This window comes from Perissodus microlepis, chromosome 5 (genome assembly GCF_051167445.1).
Source record: "Perissodus microlepis isolate ML-2025 ecotype Zambia chromosome 5, ASM5116744v1, whole genome shotgun sequence".
NCBI classification, from domain to species: Eukaryota; Metazoa; Chordata; class Actinopteri; order Cichliformes; family Cichlidae; genus Perissodus; species Perissodus microlepis.
This window is the reverse complement of record NC_140465.1, coordinates 16,405,855-16,422,940: the sequence shown is the minus strand read 5'-3', so window position 1 is coordinate 16,422,940 and position 17,086 is coordinate 16,405,855. Positions and strand designations below refer to the sequence as shown.

The 17,086-nt window shown below is 40.1% G+C and overlaps 1 protein-coding gene across 7 annotated transcripts in view; it reads left to right on the top strand.

Moving 5' to 3' along the window:
- Positions 1-17,086, top strand: part of scn8ab (sodium channel, voltage gated, type VIII, alpha subunit b) — a 45,719-nt gene that overhangs the window by 16,628 nt on the left and 12,005 nt on the right. For 3 of the 7 annotated variants that reach the window (XM_084928270.1, XM_084928272.1, XM_084928271.1), the window contains 15 exons: positions 1,201-1,419; positions 1,604-1,667; positions 2,330-2,471; positions 3,030-3,236; positions 3,317-3,598; positions 5,922-6,278; positions 7,558-7,690; positions 7,995-8,233; positions 9,063-9,236; positions 9,451-9,807; positions 11,352-11,525; positions 11,653-11,949; positions 13,155-13,272; positions 13,418-13,572; positions 14,185-14,358. In XM_084928270.1, coding sequence (XP_084784396.1) covers positions 1,201-1,419; positions 1,604-1,667; positions 2,330-2,471; positions 3,030-3,236; positions 3,317-3,598; positions 5,922-6,278; positions 7,558-7,690; positions 7,995-8,233; positions 9,063-9,236; positions 9,451-9,807; positions 11,352-11,525; positions 11,653-11,949; positions 13,155-13,272; positions 13,418-13,572; positions 14,185-14,358 — 3,092 coding nt within the window. The remainder of the gene's footprint in view (positions 1-1,200; positions 1,420-1,603; positions 1,668-2,329; positions 2,472-3,029; positions 3,237-3,316; positions 3,599-5,921; positions 6,279-7,557; positions 7,691-7,994; positions 8,234-9,062; positions 9,237-9,450; positions 9,808-11,351; positions 11,526-11,652; positions 11,950-13,154; positions 13,273-13,417; positions 13,573-14,184; positions 14,359-17,086) is intronic. The other 4 variants (XM_084928273.1, XM_084928276.1, XM_084928275.1 and 1 more) reach the window with 3 other exon arrangements.

Sequence of the window (17,086 nt, the reverse complement as noted above, 5' to 3'; positions counted from 1 at the left end):
TACAGTGGTAGTATTCGTCGTAGTGCCATATGCTCTCTGTAGAAATTGAGTGTGATTTCTTTTTAATAGTCTATGACAGAAAAATCAGTGCTGTGTAACGACACTATTTACCATATAAACTACACTTCAGTATTGGTACGGTAAACTTTAACTAGAACAGGCCAGAGGTGATACAGTGGCCAAAGCTAAGCTTATCAATGACTTAATATTCAAAATACAAAAACCTGCATTTTATTAATGTTAGATTTTTCTCTTAATATAAACACTCATTATATTAGGTCAGCTGAGCAGCCTGCAGTCTTAATCAGAATTAATACAAGGAACACTGGAAGTCAACAGGCAGAAAATTAGTATGTAGGCAGGGGAGATGTGGAGAAGCAGGACAGCATGTTCTTCTACGTCTAAGGTGCATAAATGTATCTGCAAACAATGGCTGTCTACACTTTTTTGTTACTTTATGGGACTACCTGTACCTGTTTATTTTTTGGATAGCAGGCTATTACAGATTCTGGATGAAATATCTCACAAACTGACTGGTTTTCTGTTAAGGATGAATTAGGACTTTAACAAAAAAAAGAAGGAATTTAATTTGCATATTATTTTGAAAATGCGCCACTTTATTCTACTAAATAATAAAATAAAATTAACTTTGGTTAAAACGTAGTTAATTGATAGTTCAATTACAAACACACATCATACAGTTGCTAGTGTTTATCTGAATAATTAATCAGAGTTTGGGCTTACACTTGCATCGAGGCAGAAATGACAGTGAAAAGCAATGCCTATGCACTGGTTTTATTCTGTAAGGGACTGCACAACACACTCTGAATGTCAATTTCTGGTATTGAGACTTGGCAGAGCCGGGTGCAGATTCTTAAGAAATCACTCCGATGCCTGCCAAGTTTAGCTTTATATAAGAATCTGCGCAGCACAGGGTTAAAGACAGAATTAGTTTATACATTACCTAATTTACCCTTTTCATGCATGATTCGAGTCAGCTTAGAAGTGCAGCTATAACACTGAACCCAACACATCTAGTGCGAAAACATTTTATTTGTGTCTTATTTTGTGTATGTGTCTATGTGTGTGTGTATTTGAATGTGTATCTCGGTGTGCATGTGTGTGTGAGTTGTGCCTGTTTCCATGTGTGTGAATTTGTGCACATTTGTGTGTGTGTGTTATTCATATGTTAATCGACAGGCCTGAAGACCATTGTGGGCGCTCTAATCCAGTCTGTGAAGAAGCTGTCGGACGTGATGATCCTGACCGTCTTCTGTCTCAGTGTCTTCGCTCTGATTGGACTGCAGCTGTTCATGGGGAACCTGCGGAATAAATGCGTGATCTGGCCGATCAACATGACGGCTCTGTACCCGAATGGCAGCCGGGCTTTTGACTGGGGTGAATACATCATGAACACCTGTAAGTGTTGACTTTAAAACTTGATTAAACTTTGGGACGCGTATGCAGCATTAGAGATTCTTTGACTTAGTCATGATGTCTGAGGGATGAAATATTAACAGAAACGCTGACTCACTTGGGTAACACAGACTCTTTGCCCAGTGGCCAATGCAAGTGACTGCTCTCTCTCTCTCTTTTTTAATAGCTAATTTCTACTTCCTCCCTGGTCAGCTTGATGCTCTGCTATGTGGAAATAGTTCTGACTCAGGGTAAGCCAGTACTTCGCTCAGTAAATCCTCACAATTATATTTATGCTATGTTTACAGGAGCTGTCTGCCATATTCCTGTTGTTCCACCACACATCTTAAAACATTATTAGAAATTTAACAGGGGGGCAGTCGGTGTTTGGGGTATTTCAGCATCAGATCCTTTTGCTGGGATGACCCAGCTAATTTCTCCAGTCACAGCCATTACGAGGCCTTGTTGACGCTTTCTTCCAGTGCAGTTACTCCTTGTGACGTCAATGTATTCTTGTTTTCTTCTAGTTTGTGGTAGTGCTCCACATTCCTCCTAAATACTGCTACCTGTCATATGTTGGGCTGTGGTTTTATGCCTGTAAGATTCTGTTGAGCTCCAGCCAGTTAAACTTTTGATGCTTAGATATGGCTTATTGTTGTATTTGGAGGTGTAACCACGGCCCTGTCTTGCATATCTCCAGGGGATATTTGATCATATTTTGAGCTGATGGATTCACAGGGTGTGTAGATTAAAGAAAATCAAAAAGCACACGAGATGTTTTTCATCTCGTTGCATCCAGGGCAGGGATGTAGATCAGGATGCATGTTATCTTACCTGTGTCGATGTCAAAGTGGTGCTTTTCATTCACTTTTTAAATTATGGTTTTCGGTATTGCTCTGTTATCCTCTATCAGACGATGTCCAGAGGGTTTTACATGTATGAAAGCTGGAAGGAACCCGAACTACGGTTATACCAGCTTTGATAGCTTTGGATGGGCTTTCCTCACCCTCTTTCGTCTCATGACCCAAGACTTCTGGGAAAATCTCTACATGCTGGTAAAGACTTGTTTTATTAAAGCCTCTCAGTGCCCAGTAGCTACCTCTCCCTCAAGCAGCACACTTCATCATAAAAAATATATATGAATCATCAGATTAGCATGGATGTCTGAATGATTCAGCACTTTTTGATGCTTTTAGGGACACAAATGCATGTGCAAATTCAGTATGTGCACCAAAATCTGTTAAGGTAGCTGCACTACCATGACTGTGAGCTGGAATATTTCCTGCTTAATAGCTTCTCCTTTTTTGGCAAAATAGGTTTGTGTTGTAGTGTGTGTACGTGTATGTGTGCACAGACTATAAGGCATCGTTTCAGTATGGACGTTTTCCTGGAGAAGGTCTTTGGACTGTCGAAACATCAGAAATGCTGACATAGCACACAATATAGAGTGCATACTAAAATCCAGCAGAAAAAAATCCATAAACATTAAAATAACTGTGCACCAAGGAGGATTTCAGTTATATTTTATCATTACTTATTTCATTTTAGTCTTAATCTTGCATGATAAATTACTGATTCATTCACTTTTATGCTATGTCTGTGTTTTCTGTAAGACTCTTCGAGCTGCAGGGAAGACGTACATGATCTTCTTTGTGCTGGTCATCTTTGTGGGCTCCTTCTACCTGGTGAATCTGATCTTGGCTGTGGTGGCCATGGCCTATGAGGAGCAGAACCAAGCCACGATTGAAGAGGCACAGCAGAAAGAGGCAGAATTCAAAGCCATGCTCGAACAGCTCAAGAAGCAACAGGAAGAGACTCAGGTCTGTCATACTCTCTAATATACATACACCAATATGCATTTTTCATAGTTTTAGGTTATCATGTCTTTTTTTTCTCTCAGGCTGCTGCCATGGCGACATCTGCTGGTACTGTGTCAGAGGCTGCGTTAGAAGATGAAGGTGGGGGGCACTTGTCCCGCAGCTCCTCGGAGGTCTCCAAGCTGAGCTCCAAGAGTGCAAAAGAGCGTCGCAATCGCAAAAAGAAATGGCGACAAAAAGAGCAGGAGAAAGAGAAAGGAGACAGTGAGAAGGTGGTTAAGTCCGAGTCAGATGATGGCAGCAAGAAAAGCACCATTCGATTCCCAGGGAGTCGACTGGGAAGGAAGACGTCCATTATGAACCAGGTAAAGTTAGCGAGAAAAGCTGTAAACTCGAGAGCTTCAGCAATGGCCCCATAGTCTATATATAAAAGATGGCTGTGGATGCTGTGATGTCACTAGTGGTGTTGTGGCCTTCTAAATCGAAGTAAAAACATTAATGCTCATCCTCCAGCTTCACTGTGCTAATGTGTTAACATTATTCTAACCATAGCTCTGTTTTTAGCCACCAGGTAGCAAATCTTTATATGACAGTTAGCCCAACTTCAATAATCCTACAGACATTGCTGCTGTTTAGTTTTCTGTCTTCATGTGTGTCTGAACTGATAGTAGAGCAGTACTTTTTTGTTTTTTAGAACATGGTATATCATCTTTAGAAGGAAACTCGCGAGTTAACTACCTGCTTATCTGTTAAACTTTGTAATCCTTTTTATTGTTTCCTGGATGAGCAGCCCAAAAATCTGGGCTGTTACACACACACACACACACACACACACACACACACACACACACACACACACACACACACACACAACAATGGCTACATCATTTTAACATACAGACCGAAGGAGCTGGGATCAAACCATGACTTTCAGACTGTTGGATGAGTCACTGTACCTGTTCGTACTCTTGAATCACAGCTACCCAGATGCAAAAGGCACCAACAGAGCCCCCACATGTTAAGTTTATTGACTACAATTACTTGCACTTACACCTAGTAAAATCTATCTGTCATTCAAAACAGCCATTCCTATAATAATGTATAACTTTAAGCCTTAAAATTAAAATGGGTGAGTTGTATAAAAAAGATTTTATTTTTGCTATAAAGTTGGACATTTTAACATGTGGGTATAGGGGGATTGAGTTACTTTTGTAGCCAGTCTCTTGTGGCCATTTAAGGAATTGCAGTGGCCAGGATTTGTATGGGGATCCAAGAAGCGTATGTGTGCTCATCCAAAGCTTGGGTGGATGTGATGATTCAGCTTCTTCCTGCACTTGGTGGTTTAAGCAGTGACCTCGTTGTGGTATCAGCTGTATCAGCCTCTCTTGAGCCACAGCCCTCTTGGGACTCTTCCTGCCACTTCAGTTGTCATACAGGCAGTTTTCCTACTCTTCTTTCACTCATTGCAGGACCTTTTGAGACTTTGGTTTCTTACTACTTTGTCTACATTTGTTGGCCAGTCCTCTGTACTTTATTCGTGCTTGTACGTATTTGTATTACTTTATCTTTCCCTGCATTGCAGTTGCAGACAGGATAGAACAAAATAATAATCAAAATAACCCAAAAGCTTGCAGTGAGCTTTTCTTTCGTTAAACATTGTTACGTAGTTTTTTCTCAATGAACAGCACAATGTGTAATGCTGAAGATTTTCAACATTAATACTTCACTTATTAAGATCTAATGTGTCATTTAAGTGTGACTTTTAAGATACAGTTAATCGTTTTTTTTTATTTATTTTTTTAGTAGGAAAAAAATGGACCGAGATGAACATCACTGTTTTGCCTATTTGGCACATATGTGGCGTGGTGCAGAAAAATGTAATATGTGTCTACACCCTCAGCCTCAAGATATGAAGGATCATTTCTATGTTTATCATCTGAGAAGTGATCCCCTTTACCAAAGAGGCGGAAATGTGATGCAGGGTTTACTTTACAATAGAAGGCGTCTTGAGGCTACTGTTGTTGTGATTTGGTGCAATATAAATAAAATTGAACTGAATAGAAAAAACTGGGACCAGCATCTAGATAAAATGTTATTGTCTTATTCTTATTGTCAGCAGATTAAACATATAACCCTCCAAGTTCCATACAGCTGACGAGATGGCTAAATAACAAGAGCAGCTAGTTTTGAGCTAACAGTATGCCTGCTAATGTTAGACTCAAGGGTCCTAAAAATCACACTTTCTCATTGATAAACAATTCAATTACATTCTCACGTTTTACTAGTTTATTCGATAAGTGTCTGAATCTAACAAGGAATCCACTTCAAGGAAAGTTACAATAACACTGGCTAACAGAGGCTAACGACAGCTAACAGCGGCAAAAACAGCAGAGCTTAACGACTTACACTGTGCCGCAGTCATCAATCTCCTGCTACCGAGTGGTGAGATTTTACACACTGTAATGTTATTTTTTTGGAGCAATGCAGTTCTTCTTGAAAAGCAATATAACATGTTTTAAATATATTATGGTTATATTTTGTGCCTACTGCCTATTTCTCATTTCTTTTTAGTTCCCTTCCTCTGATTTATTCTTGTTTTATATACCCCACCTGTACACATCAACTAACTCCTGCTGTTTTAAATAACTCCTTAATTCTCCCTGTCCTCATTTATCTCTCCTCTTTCAGTCACTACTCAGCATCCCAGGCTCACCCTTCATGTCGCGCCACAACAGCCGCAGCAGCATCTTCAGCTTCAAAGGCCGTTCCAAGGACATGGGCTCAGAGAATGAATTTGCAGACGACGAGCACAGTACAGTAGAGGAGAGTGAAGACCGTAGAGGATCCCTGTTTATACCTTACCGTCGCAACAGCTACAGTGGCAACAGCCAGGGCTCATCACGCATCCATCCGCTGGCACCCCACTCTGGAGGGAAGAGGAACAGCACAGTGGACTGCAATGGCGTGGTGTCTCTCATCGGCCCTGGGCCCGGCAGACGGCTTCTGCCTGAGGTGAAAATAGATAAGGCAGCCACTGATGACAGTGTAAGGACGTCCATGGGACACCTAATACAGTTTAGGCATGATGGTGGTGGCCCGGGTTTCTGCAGCTTCTCCTTCACAACCTCTTCCCCTGCCTCTTGTTCCTCTTTTCCCTAAATCCAGTATCTCCTTTTTTTCCACTCCCTGAGTACACAGAATCTGTTTTATTTTTTCACCATACACTGACTCTTAGACTTCCAGCCTGATCTAATGCCTTTTCACTTCTTTTTTTAGCAGCACTAGAAGTCACTAACCAGTTGAAAGAGCATCCACAAACTCACTCCCTTGCCAGAATCATCACCATTACTTCACTAACAGTAATGCGTAATGAGATCAGCCCTTTCGAGTTGCCCTAACAGTTCAATCACTGAGAAAAAATCATTATTATATGAAATTCTTTTCATTCTTTACTTCTACTTCCTCATTCTTGAGGGCTTTGTACATCTGGACACATACTATTTTCTATCACTGTTCTTATCTGGAGTTCTTTTTTCTTCTTCTTCCTTTCAGCCTCACTCTCCCTCTGCTGCCTTCTCTTTCCTCCTTGCCCTCATTTATCCTCTGCTTCTGAGAAATGGATGATGCAACGACAAATATGAAACCTTTTTTTTCCTATAATAAATGTCTCTTGTCATTCTAGCTAGCATGGTTGAACCCTCTTTTATTGTCAACCAATCTACCTGCTTTTTACCTTCTCTAAAGTTTAGCATGATGTGTCACCAAATTATGTCTTGATGTCTTCCACTCTCTTGTTGACATGCATGCCACTGCATGCATTTTACTGTTGCTTAGGGATTGTATTTTTGTCATGCACAGTAAATGATGGCGAAATTAGAATGTGCTACCTTAAATTCTCAAAAGTAAAAATACCTCAAATCAGATTAAATCATAATGGAAAAAAGAGGAATTTGAAATTGAGCCCTCTTTCAAAAAAAGTTTTAAATGAACCCTGGTTCTTTACCTGGTTGTTCTAATTTAAGGCACCTATTTGAGAATTTACAGTAAGAACTTGAAATGTATTTGATTATATTTTCTGGAAAATGTAGAATATCAGTACATTATTTGATACTAAAGCGACAGTTCCTTTGCCTTGTGAGCAGACCTCAGATCTCTTTCATGATTTAGATGGATCAAGTTGCATCTTGTGGCAACTGCTGTTGTAATTTGGCGCTATATAAATAAAATTGAATTGAATTGAATTTAGATAGCTGTGGAGCACGAGGTTGAATGTCTGTTTATATTCATGTAATGACCGTGACATCATGTCTTTCTCTGAGTACAGACTACAGACCTTGAGATTAAGAAGAAGCACTCTGGCTCTCTCATGGTGTCTGTGGATCAGCTCAACTCCTCCTTCAAAGGGAAGGACCGTGCCAACAGTCAAATGAGTGTAGTCACCAACACTCTGATAGAGGGTACAGAGAGTTTATATGTTTCTCTTTTTCTTTCTAATCCTGTGCCGTTAGTTGTCAGATTAGCTCTTAGTGCTAAAATACGTTGAGGACATGAAAATGCACAAGTAAAAACAACATCAGTTTTGCTCAGTATCAACTAAGTGACAGCTGTTGTTGCAACTTGTTAGTATATGCCCATAAGTTGCATGTAATTATCACATAAGTGAGGTGTTCAGGAGTCTAGATGTTACAGCACATAATGTCACTTAAATAACTAAATGTTAAACATTTCACGTCCCCCCTTTTCTTCCGTCTCTTTGTGCAGAATTGGAGGAGTCTCAAAGAAAGTGTCCTCCCTGCTGGTACAAGTTTGCTAACATCTTTCTCATCTGGGAATGCTGTCCCATGTGGCTAAAACTCAAGCACATAGTCTACTTGATTGTCATGGACCCCTTTGTTGACCTGGCCATCACCATCTGTATTGTTCTCAACACCCTTTTCATGGCCATGGAGCACTACCCAATGACTCCACATTTTGAAGAAGTCCTGTCTGTTGGAAACCTGGTAAGAAGCTGCAGTCAGTCTTTATTTAGTCTTTTTTCTTACTGTTTCCATTCGTTTTTGTTGTTGTTTTATGACTGCATGCTCAGTATGTCTCTCAGGAGGTACAGAAATGTCGTAGGTGTATTGTGTGCCTCAATTACCTCAAGCCAACTCATCAAAGCTTCATTTGATATGTGCACTTAAGAATATATACACATACCGTATACAGGAATCTGATGGGGTCTCATTAAAGATTTAGTACCATTTTAATGTAGCCAACTAGGCTTGCCTGCCAAACTTTTATTACGTCCACTCACTCTTCATCCGTTGCATCTTGCTTCCTTCAAGTCTGCTGAACCCTTAACTTGCTCTCAGCTGCTTGCATACAGACATAAGCCTGTTCAACACTGATTTGACCAAGTACATATTAACAAGATCTGTCGCAGACATTCTGGTTTGTCTGTACTCTGTCTGTGCTACCAGATATCACTGTCGCACAGCTGTCTGAGGGCAGAAATACTGGCACAGTGTCAGATATTAAGACAGGAAATGAGGTCATAGGCATTGGCATGCAGTCCAGGAACTGAACTCAGAGGAATCTGCGCAGTATGATGGATGGTGCAGTGTGAATCACTGGGTGTTCTCTGCAGCACTAACTGGACACATGGTTAGCAGAAGAACAATACAAAGCAACGAGTAATATAGTTAATTACGAATTCTGCTGAAACACATCCTTGTTAATTTTTTAACAAGAAATACTTCAAATGCAATCTAAGCATGCCTCTTTATCCTGTTTCCCGAGGAAACATATTAACATATTCTTCATGTTTTTCTCTGTGTGGGTCTTTAGGTTTTCACTGGCATCTTTGCTGGGGAGATGTTTGCCAAGCTAATTGCCATGGATCCCTACTATTACTTCCAGGAAGGCTGGAACTGCTTCGATGGCTTCATTGTGACTCTGAGTTTAGTCGAGCTGGGACTGGCTGATGTGGAAGGCCTGTCAGTGCTCAGGTCTTTCCGATTGGTACGTGGAAAATAAGAGACATTTGATTTGACCTTTTGTGGCCTTAATGTACAAGCTAGAATCAGGTAAATATTTGTGCAGCTCTCTTTCTTACTGATCATCAGATCAAGGCTGACGTTAAGCCTGGCTTCTGTAGATATTACATCAGGTTGTGTTTTCTAGATATGAAAAACTATAATTAACCCTGTTCGTTTGTTTTGTGCTTCTCTTGTAGTTGAGAGTGTTTAAATTGGCCAAATCATGGCCAACACTCAACATGCTGATCAAGATCATTGGCAACTCAGTGGGAGCTCTGGGTAATCTAACCCTGGTGTTGGCCATCATTGTCTTCATCTTTGCCGTGGTGGGAATGCAGCTATTTGGCAAAAGCTACAAGGACTGTGTGTGTAAGATTGCAGAAAGCTGCGAGCTGCCACGCTGGCACATGCACGACTTCTTCCACTCCTTCCTAATTGTGTTCAGAGTGTTGTGTGGGGAATGGATTGAGACCATGTGGGACTGTATGGAGGTGGCAGGACAGACAATGTGTCTAACGGTCTTCATGATGGTCATGGTGATTGGTAACCTAGTGGTAAGCAAAGACAGACATTACATAGTGTACAGGCTCCTGAATTATAGTAATCCATTGAAGTTTAATAGATACATTGCTGTGAAAAAGTATTTGCAGTTTTCATGATTCCTTTGTTTTTTGCATATTTGTCACACTTACAATTTTCAGATTATCTAACAATATTAGACAAAGATAGTAAATACAAAATGGTGTTTTTATGATGATTTCATTTATTAAAGAAAATAATATCCAAACCTACCTGCCCCTTGTCTAAAAAAGTAATTACTCTCCCTGTCAAAACACAGTTTTTGGAAAGCTGAGTTACAGCCAACCCAGACCAGTTAAATCAAGAAATCACTTAAATAGAAGTTGTCTGAAAAAGTGAAGTAGGCTAAAAGATCTCAGAAAGCAACACATCATGCCGCAGTCTAAAGAAATAGCTGAGAAACAAAGTCACTGACATCTATCAGTCAGGAAAGTGTTACAAAGCCATTTCTAAGGCTTTGGCAACTCCAGTTGACCACAGCGAGAGACATTATCCATAAACAGAGACAACTTGGAACAGTGGTGAACTTTCCCAGGAGTCATCCAGGAAGTCACAGAAGAACCCAGAACAATATCTAAAGAACTGCAGACCTCAGCTGTCTCAGTTAAGGTCAGAGTTCATGATCAACAATAAGAAACACACTGGGCAAAAATGGCATTGACGACACAGTTCCAAGGAGAAAACCACTGCTGACCAAAATGAACCTCAAATTCTCGTCTCAAATTTGCCTAAAAACATCTTGATGATCCCAAAGACTTTTGGGAAAATATTCTGCGGCCGATGAGACAAAACCTGAACTTTTTGGAAGGTTCAAGTGCTGTTCCATCTGATGTAAAACTGACACAATATTTCATAAAAAGAACATCATACCAACAGTCAAACATGGTGGCGGTAGTGTGATGGTTTGGGGCTGTTTTGCTGCTTCATGGTGATTTTCCGTAATTGATGGAACCATGAATTCTGTTTTCTTCGAGAAAATCCTGACGGAGAATGTCTGCCTATCAGCTTGTGCCATCAAGTACAAGTACACTTAAGAAGCAAGACAATTATCCAAAGCACACCAGAAAGTCCACCTCATTTTGGAGTGCCTAGTCAAAGTCAGGAGTTAAATCTCATTGTGATGCCTTAGCACGATCTTAAACAGGCTGGTTTAACAGGATTTTCAGAAACCCTCCAGTGTGGCTAAATTTAAAGAAAAGATGTGAAATGTGAAAGCCTCATTGTCAGTCACAAATGCTCCATTGCAGTTCTTACCACCAACTACGGTACAATCAGTTGTTAGCCTTAGGTGGCAATAGCTTTTTCACATCAACGTTTTCCTTAAAAAAAATCAGTTATTATTTAAAAAATGCATTTTGTGTTTACTCTGGGTTTTTTTTAAATTGAAATTTCTATGATGATCTGAAACACGTGTGAAAAATATGCAAAAAAAAGAGAAATCCAAAGGTGGCAAATGTTTTTTCCCAGCACGTATATTGTGAGTGCTAAAATGAGAGCTTCTGTCTATTTTCCCTTTGAGGTGCTGAACCTGTTTCTGGCCCTGCTGCTGAGCTCATTCAGTGCAGACAACCTTGCTGCCACCGATGATGATGGTGAGCCCAACAACCTCCAGCTCGCGGTTGCTCGCATTAAGCTGGGGATTGCCTGGTTCAAGGCAAACATGCGGGTTTTTGTAGCCACAATGCTAAAGAAGGTACCACATAATTGAACATTTATACACCTCCTTGTTTAAATAACATTGTTTTGTGTCAGACTCCTATTTGATGGCAGTTTGTTTTCTAATAGCGATTTTTCATTGGTTGTTTTATCACTATGACAAGCAGCCTGTCGAAGACGAACAGAAGCCTTTGGATGAAATGTATGAGAAGAAGCTCAACTGCATTGCAAATCACACAGTGGATATCAATCGAGGACTGGACTATGCTAAAAATGGCAATGGGACCACCAGCGGAATTGGGAGCAGTGTGGGAAAGTACATGATTGATGACGACTACATGTCCTTCATCCACAACCCAAACCTCACTGTCTGCGTTCCAATAGCTGTTGGCGAGTCTGACTTTGAAAACCTTAATACTGAAGATTTCAGCAGTGAATCTGATGTGGAAAACAGCAAAGATGTGAGTATCATCTGCCCTTGCTTTGCAGGTAGTATTAGTAAATTATTGTTTTGATGTCAGAGGTGATGAGGTTGCTAAATATAACATGGTAGGAAGCAATGCAATAGTGCAGTAAACAGAATAAAGTTGAGTATATCGTGCAATATGTGGTAAGTGGAACTCATCTGAGTTGCCACACTGGAGAGACTTAGTTTAACTGACATTTAAGAACATCCATTTAGACAGGAGCGCTGTAACACTGAGCCTGAGTGCTGACCCTGCAGACAGCCAAAAACAGCAGGCAGACAACAGACTGCCCTGGTGAGATGACAGAGAAGCAGAGTCACAGTCTACTGTACAGTATAAATGGAGGAGAAGGATAGCCAGACCCAAAGTGTGTGGAGAAGTCTGATGGGTGGGTCACCTTGACCTAGTTTGTTGTAGGAAGAAAGGAGATAATGCAGCTGAATCACTACTGTACCTGCATCAGGTTTATATTCTACTGAGCTTCCTCAACCACAAAAATCTACCCAGCGCTGCAGCTGGCCAGAGGGCACACTGCAGGGCGAAAGCCAGTAAGAAAAGCATGATGGCTATTTTGTAAAAAGAATTTAAAAAAAATGGTGGAAACAGGGGAAGAAGGGGTGAATGTTGATGCGCATTCACTCTTCAGTGAACTGAACTGTCCTGAGTGTTTGTGAGTGTTTTTGTCGAGTTAACAGTAAACGACTAATATCAAACGTGTATCTAAAGTATTAAATGAATCGTGCGATTAAAACACACATTACCTTACATCCTCTTTTCCCTCACAACACAGATAAATCCCCCGATTCTTTCAAATGTGTGCCAGTGCAATCCCTCCATTGTGTTTTGTGAGGTTTTGTGTTTTTTTTCTACTTAGGTTCTGTTTTGAGTGTTTGCTGTTTGCTGGTGTTTTCAATGCATTTGACTTCTCAGGGCCACCGTGTAATGACTATTATTAACAGTTCAAAGAATTACTGATTATCTCTAGTGACTAACATGACTTTTAATAACTGCGCTACATGGCTGTAACGTGTATACCTCCACTTATAAATCATGTCATGCATATAAACCCAAAGAGTGCATTAATGTAATGGCTTCACTGGCACTGTGCCTTATACATATTGTACGCTTTCAGCATCTCACTGCTGAACCTATAACATTCAGAGAGAAACTAAGAGGTTGAACTGATCTCTTTGTCCTAGCTGGATGACACCAGCTCGTCTGAGGGCAGCACAATAGACATCAAGCCTGATGTGGAGGAGGTGGCAGTGGTGGAGGTTGTGGAGGAGTATCTTGACCCAGAAGCCTGCTGGACAGATGGTAAGTGGTGATTAATTTTTGACTTTTTGGTTAGTAATAACAACAAGCCCACACAATATGTTATCGGTGTACTGTGTTAATGACAGCTTATTCACAGTTCAATCCATGATGTATATCAACAGTTGTGTTTTCATTTGGCATGCAGAGTGTGTGGCCAAATATAAGTGCTGTGATGTTCCCATTACTCACGGCTGGGGGAAATACTGGTGGTTCCTGAGGAAGACCTGCTACCTGATAGTGGAACACAACTGGTTTGAAACCCTGATCATCTTCATGATCCTGCTCAGCAGTGGGGCCCTGGTAAGAACACACACACACACACACACGCACACACACACACTGTACCGTAAACATGTTTCCAGTTTTGCACACTCTCACAAACAATCTAATTGCCCTACTACAATGTCTAATTAACAATATGATAAAATGCACATCAAAGCAAGAATACAAGCAACAAATTAGAAAAACATGAACAAAAACAGTTAATGATTGCATTTAGTTCTGAGGATGTGAGCAAGCATCATCTTCTGCTTTTCTTCTGCAACTGCTCTTGATATTATTGCCGATAATGGACAGCAAAGTGCTGTAATGCACCAAGCTTTCAACCAGGAGTTTCTAGCTTAGGCTTGCAGCTTTATCCAGGTGGGAGGTAAAGACAAACACTTATATGTGGAATAATGGAAACAGGGAATGAAGGGAACCATGACCCTAGTCTGATAGGGTTATGTTTATCAGTTATTTTTCTGCATGGTGTAAACAACTTATTGTCAACAACAAATGAACACAGCATGTCATCCAGCAAATTCTAACCCAGGTGATTTAGAAGAGTGAAAAGACCTTCATACTGATAATAACACTGGTTGTTTCATGCCATGCATATTGTCTGTGTGATGTTTCTGTTCTGCTCTTCAGGCCTTTGAGGACGTGTACATAGAACAGAGGAAGACAGTCCGTATCATCCTGGAGTATGCGGATCGTGTTTTCACCTACATCTTCATCCTGGAGATGTTGCTGAAATGGGTGGCTTATGGCTTTGTCAAGTACTTTACAAATGCCTGGTGCTGGTTGGACTTCTTCATTGTTGATGTAAGTACATTTGTATGTGGCTTGGTTACATACTGGCCACATGATGATAGTTTAAGATCGCAACATCCACAGATTTGAGAGTTTAAAGTCAGTGAGTCATTTGTCACACAGAAAAGATGCTCTATTGGGGAAACATGTATGTTTGTTTTTTGTTTCTACCAAATGGGCGAATGTCTCAAAAAACATGGTTTTATTCCTTCAGCTAAAAACTAGAGAGATAACAGTTCCTGCACTGCTGAGTCACAGACCTCTTTATCTAGTCAGCAGTGTCTACAAACACCAGGGACCACAGAAACGCATCTGCACATTGCTCCATGCTTCTGTCATGAAGCCTGGAGATTTTGCTTAGTTTCAGTAGCACAATGGCCTCTCTGTCCTGAATGTTCAATCTGGCCTGCTGAGGCATTCAGTGTTTCCCTCTCTTGACAGCTACTGTATGTGGTTTATCCTTTTCTCTCATTTGTGTGTGATCTGTTTCTCACGTGAATTCTTTCCTGCATCTATATTTAAAAAATGATGTCATAGCTAGTGAAATATCTGGTGCTTCTCAGGAAGTGACACTTTTTATAGCACTTTTCTTCGTTATTTTGCGGTTTTGAGGAAAAGAATAATTTGGAAATCTGAGAATTAAAGTGATTGATCACCGAATGTGATGGCATACATTCAATGATATTTTTATGGACAGTTTATTTAATTAGTTGATCATTTCAGTCCCTGACACTGACCTTTCCAAATCCAAAAGATTTTTCCTCAAAATTTGTAATTTAATTCAATTTTATATATTTAGCAATAAATTTATATTTTTTTGTCTTGTCGTAATATTGATTTCTATATATATATATGTATATATATGTGGGTTTTTTTTATTATGTCCTATGTTGTGCTAAGTCATTCATTTATTTTATTTGTCCTTTGACCACCAATTTATCTTCACCCTTAATTGTGAAGTGCCAGTCTGTCTATGTTAACATCGACATATACATATAAACAAGCATTTAGTTATGTTTAATAGGAATGTAGTATTGTATGTTGTATTCCTGATGGGGGTCAGAAATTGTAAGTATGTTTACCCTGCACACATAACATTTTTTATGATTATTTGTGTATATCATGTATTTTCAGTTACTGTCTGATTGTCTTTTACAATATGTAATGTCACAACAGTTTGTTGAGAACAAAGAACATAGGAGTAGTCAGGTTGATTCACAAACATCTGCTTTTGTTTTTAACAAACATCCTCAGTTATCAAGATAAAAATTACGATTGGAATCTGGCCACTAACTTTCAGTGATCATGTTCAAAAGATCAGGTGGTCAAAGAATCATTTGAATATAACAGTAGAAGATTTTAAGGTTTGGAGAAACTGACCAAATGACACTGCTGCCCACAAGAAGGACAAAAGAAGGACAAAGAATAAGTGTGTGAGTCTTCACACGACCACTTCAATAGTTATTCTTAATTAGCATTATGTTCAATCCCCTTTTGTCTTCAGATCTCCTTTAATTCTTTGTGGCACAGATGCAACAAGGTGCCAGAAACATTCCTTGGAGATTTTGGTTCATGCCGAGTCGACATGACTGCATCACACAGTTGCTGCAGGTTTACTGGCTGCACATCCATGATAGGAATCTCCACATCACCTTCTAGAAAGGTGTGAAGGTGCTCTATTGGACTGAATCTGCTACCTGTGAAGGTCATTTGATTTCAGTGACCTCATTGTTAAGATACCAGAAACCAGTGGTATGTTCTCCTACTGGAAGGAGCCATCAGCAGATGGTCGCTGTGGTCATAAAGAGATAAACATGGTCAGCAAGACCCCAGAGGAAAATGTCTCCCACACATTATACCAGCAACACCGTGAACCATTGATGAGACAGGATGAACCCATGTTGTTTATGCCAAAATCTGACCCTACCATCCAAATGTTGCAGCAGAAATCAAGACTCATCAGAACACACAGCATTTTTCTTCTGTTGTCCAATTTTGGTGAGCCTGTGCAAATTGTAGCCTCAGGTTCTTGTTCTTAGTTAAAAGGAGTGCAGAAGACCACACCCAGTGCTGCTGAAGCACATCTGCTTCAGAGGTAGATGTGTTGTGCATTCAGAGATGCTCTTCTGCGTACCTTTGTTGTAAGGAGTGTTTATTTGAGTTAATATGCTTTCCTGTCAGCTTAAAGCAGACTGGCCATTCTCTTCTGACCTCTGGCATCAACAAGGCATTTTTAGCCAGAGAACTGCCGCTCAGTGGATATTTTTTTTTTCAGACCATCCTCTGTCAACCCTGGAGATGGTCGTGTGGGAAAATTCCAGTAGCTCAGCAGTTTTTGAAACACACAGACCAACTGTTCTGGCATCAACAATCACACTGCGTTCAAAGTCACTTAAATCAGTTTGAAATTGAGCAGGTCATCTTGGCCATGTTTACATCTGCTGAGCTGCTGTCGTGTGGTTGGCTGATTAGTTAATGAGCAGTTGAACAGGTGAACCAAATGAAGTGGTCAGTGAGTGCATACACAACATTTGTGAGACTTATAATACAATGTTATGCAGAAGATGTTAATATCACTACAGGACTGAGATATATATTCACTTCCATAGAAAGCCCTTTAAATGTAAATCAAAACAATATGCAGTTACTTGGCTGTATATAACAACAATCAATATAAAACAACCAAATGTTAAAACTGAGAAATGATATTGTCGCTTTAAATGATATGTCAGCAAATCAT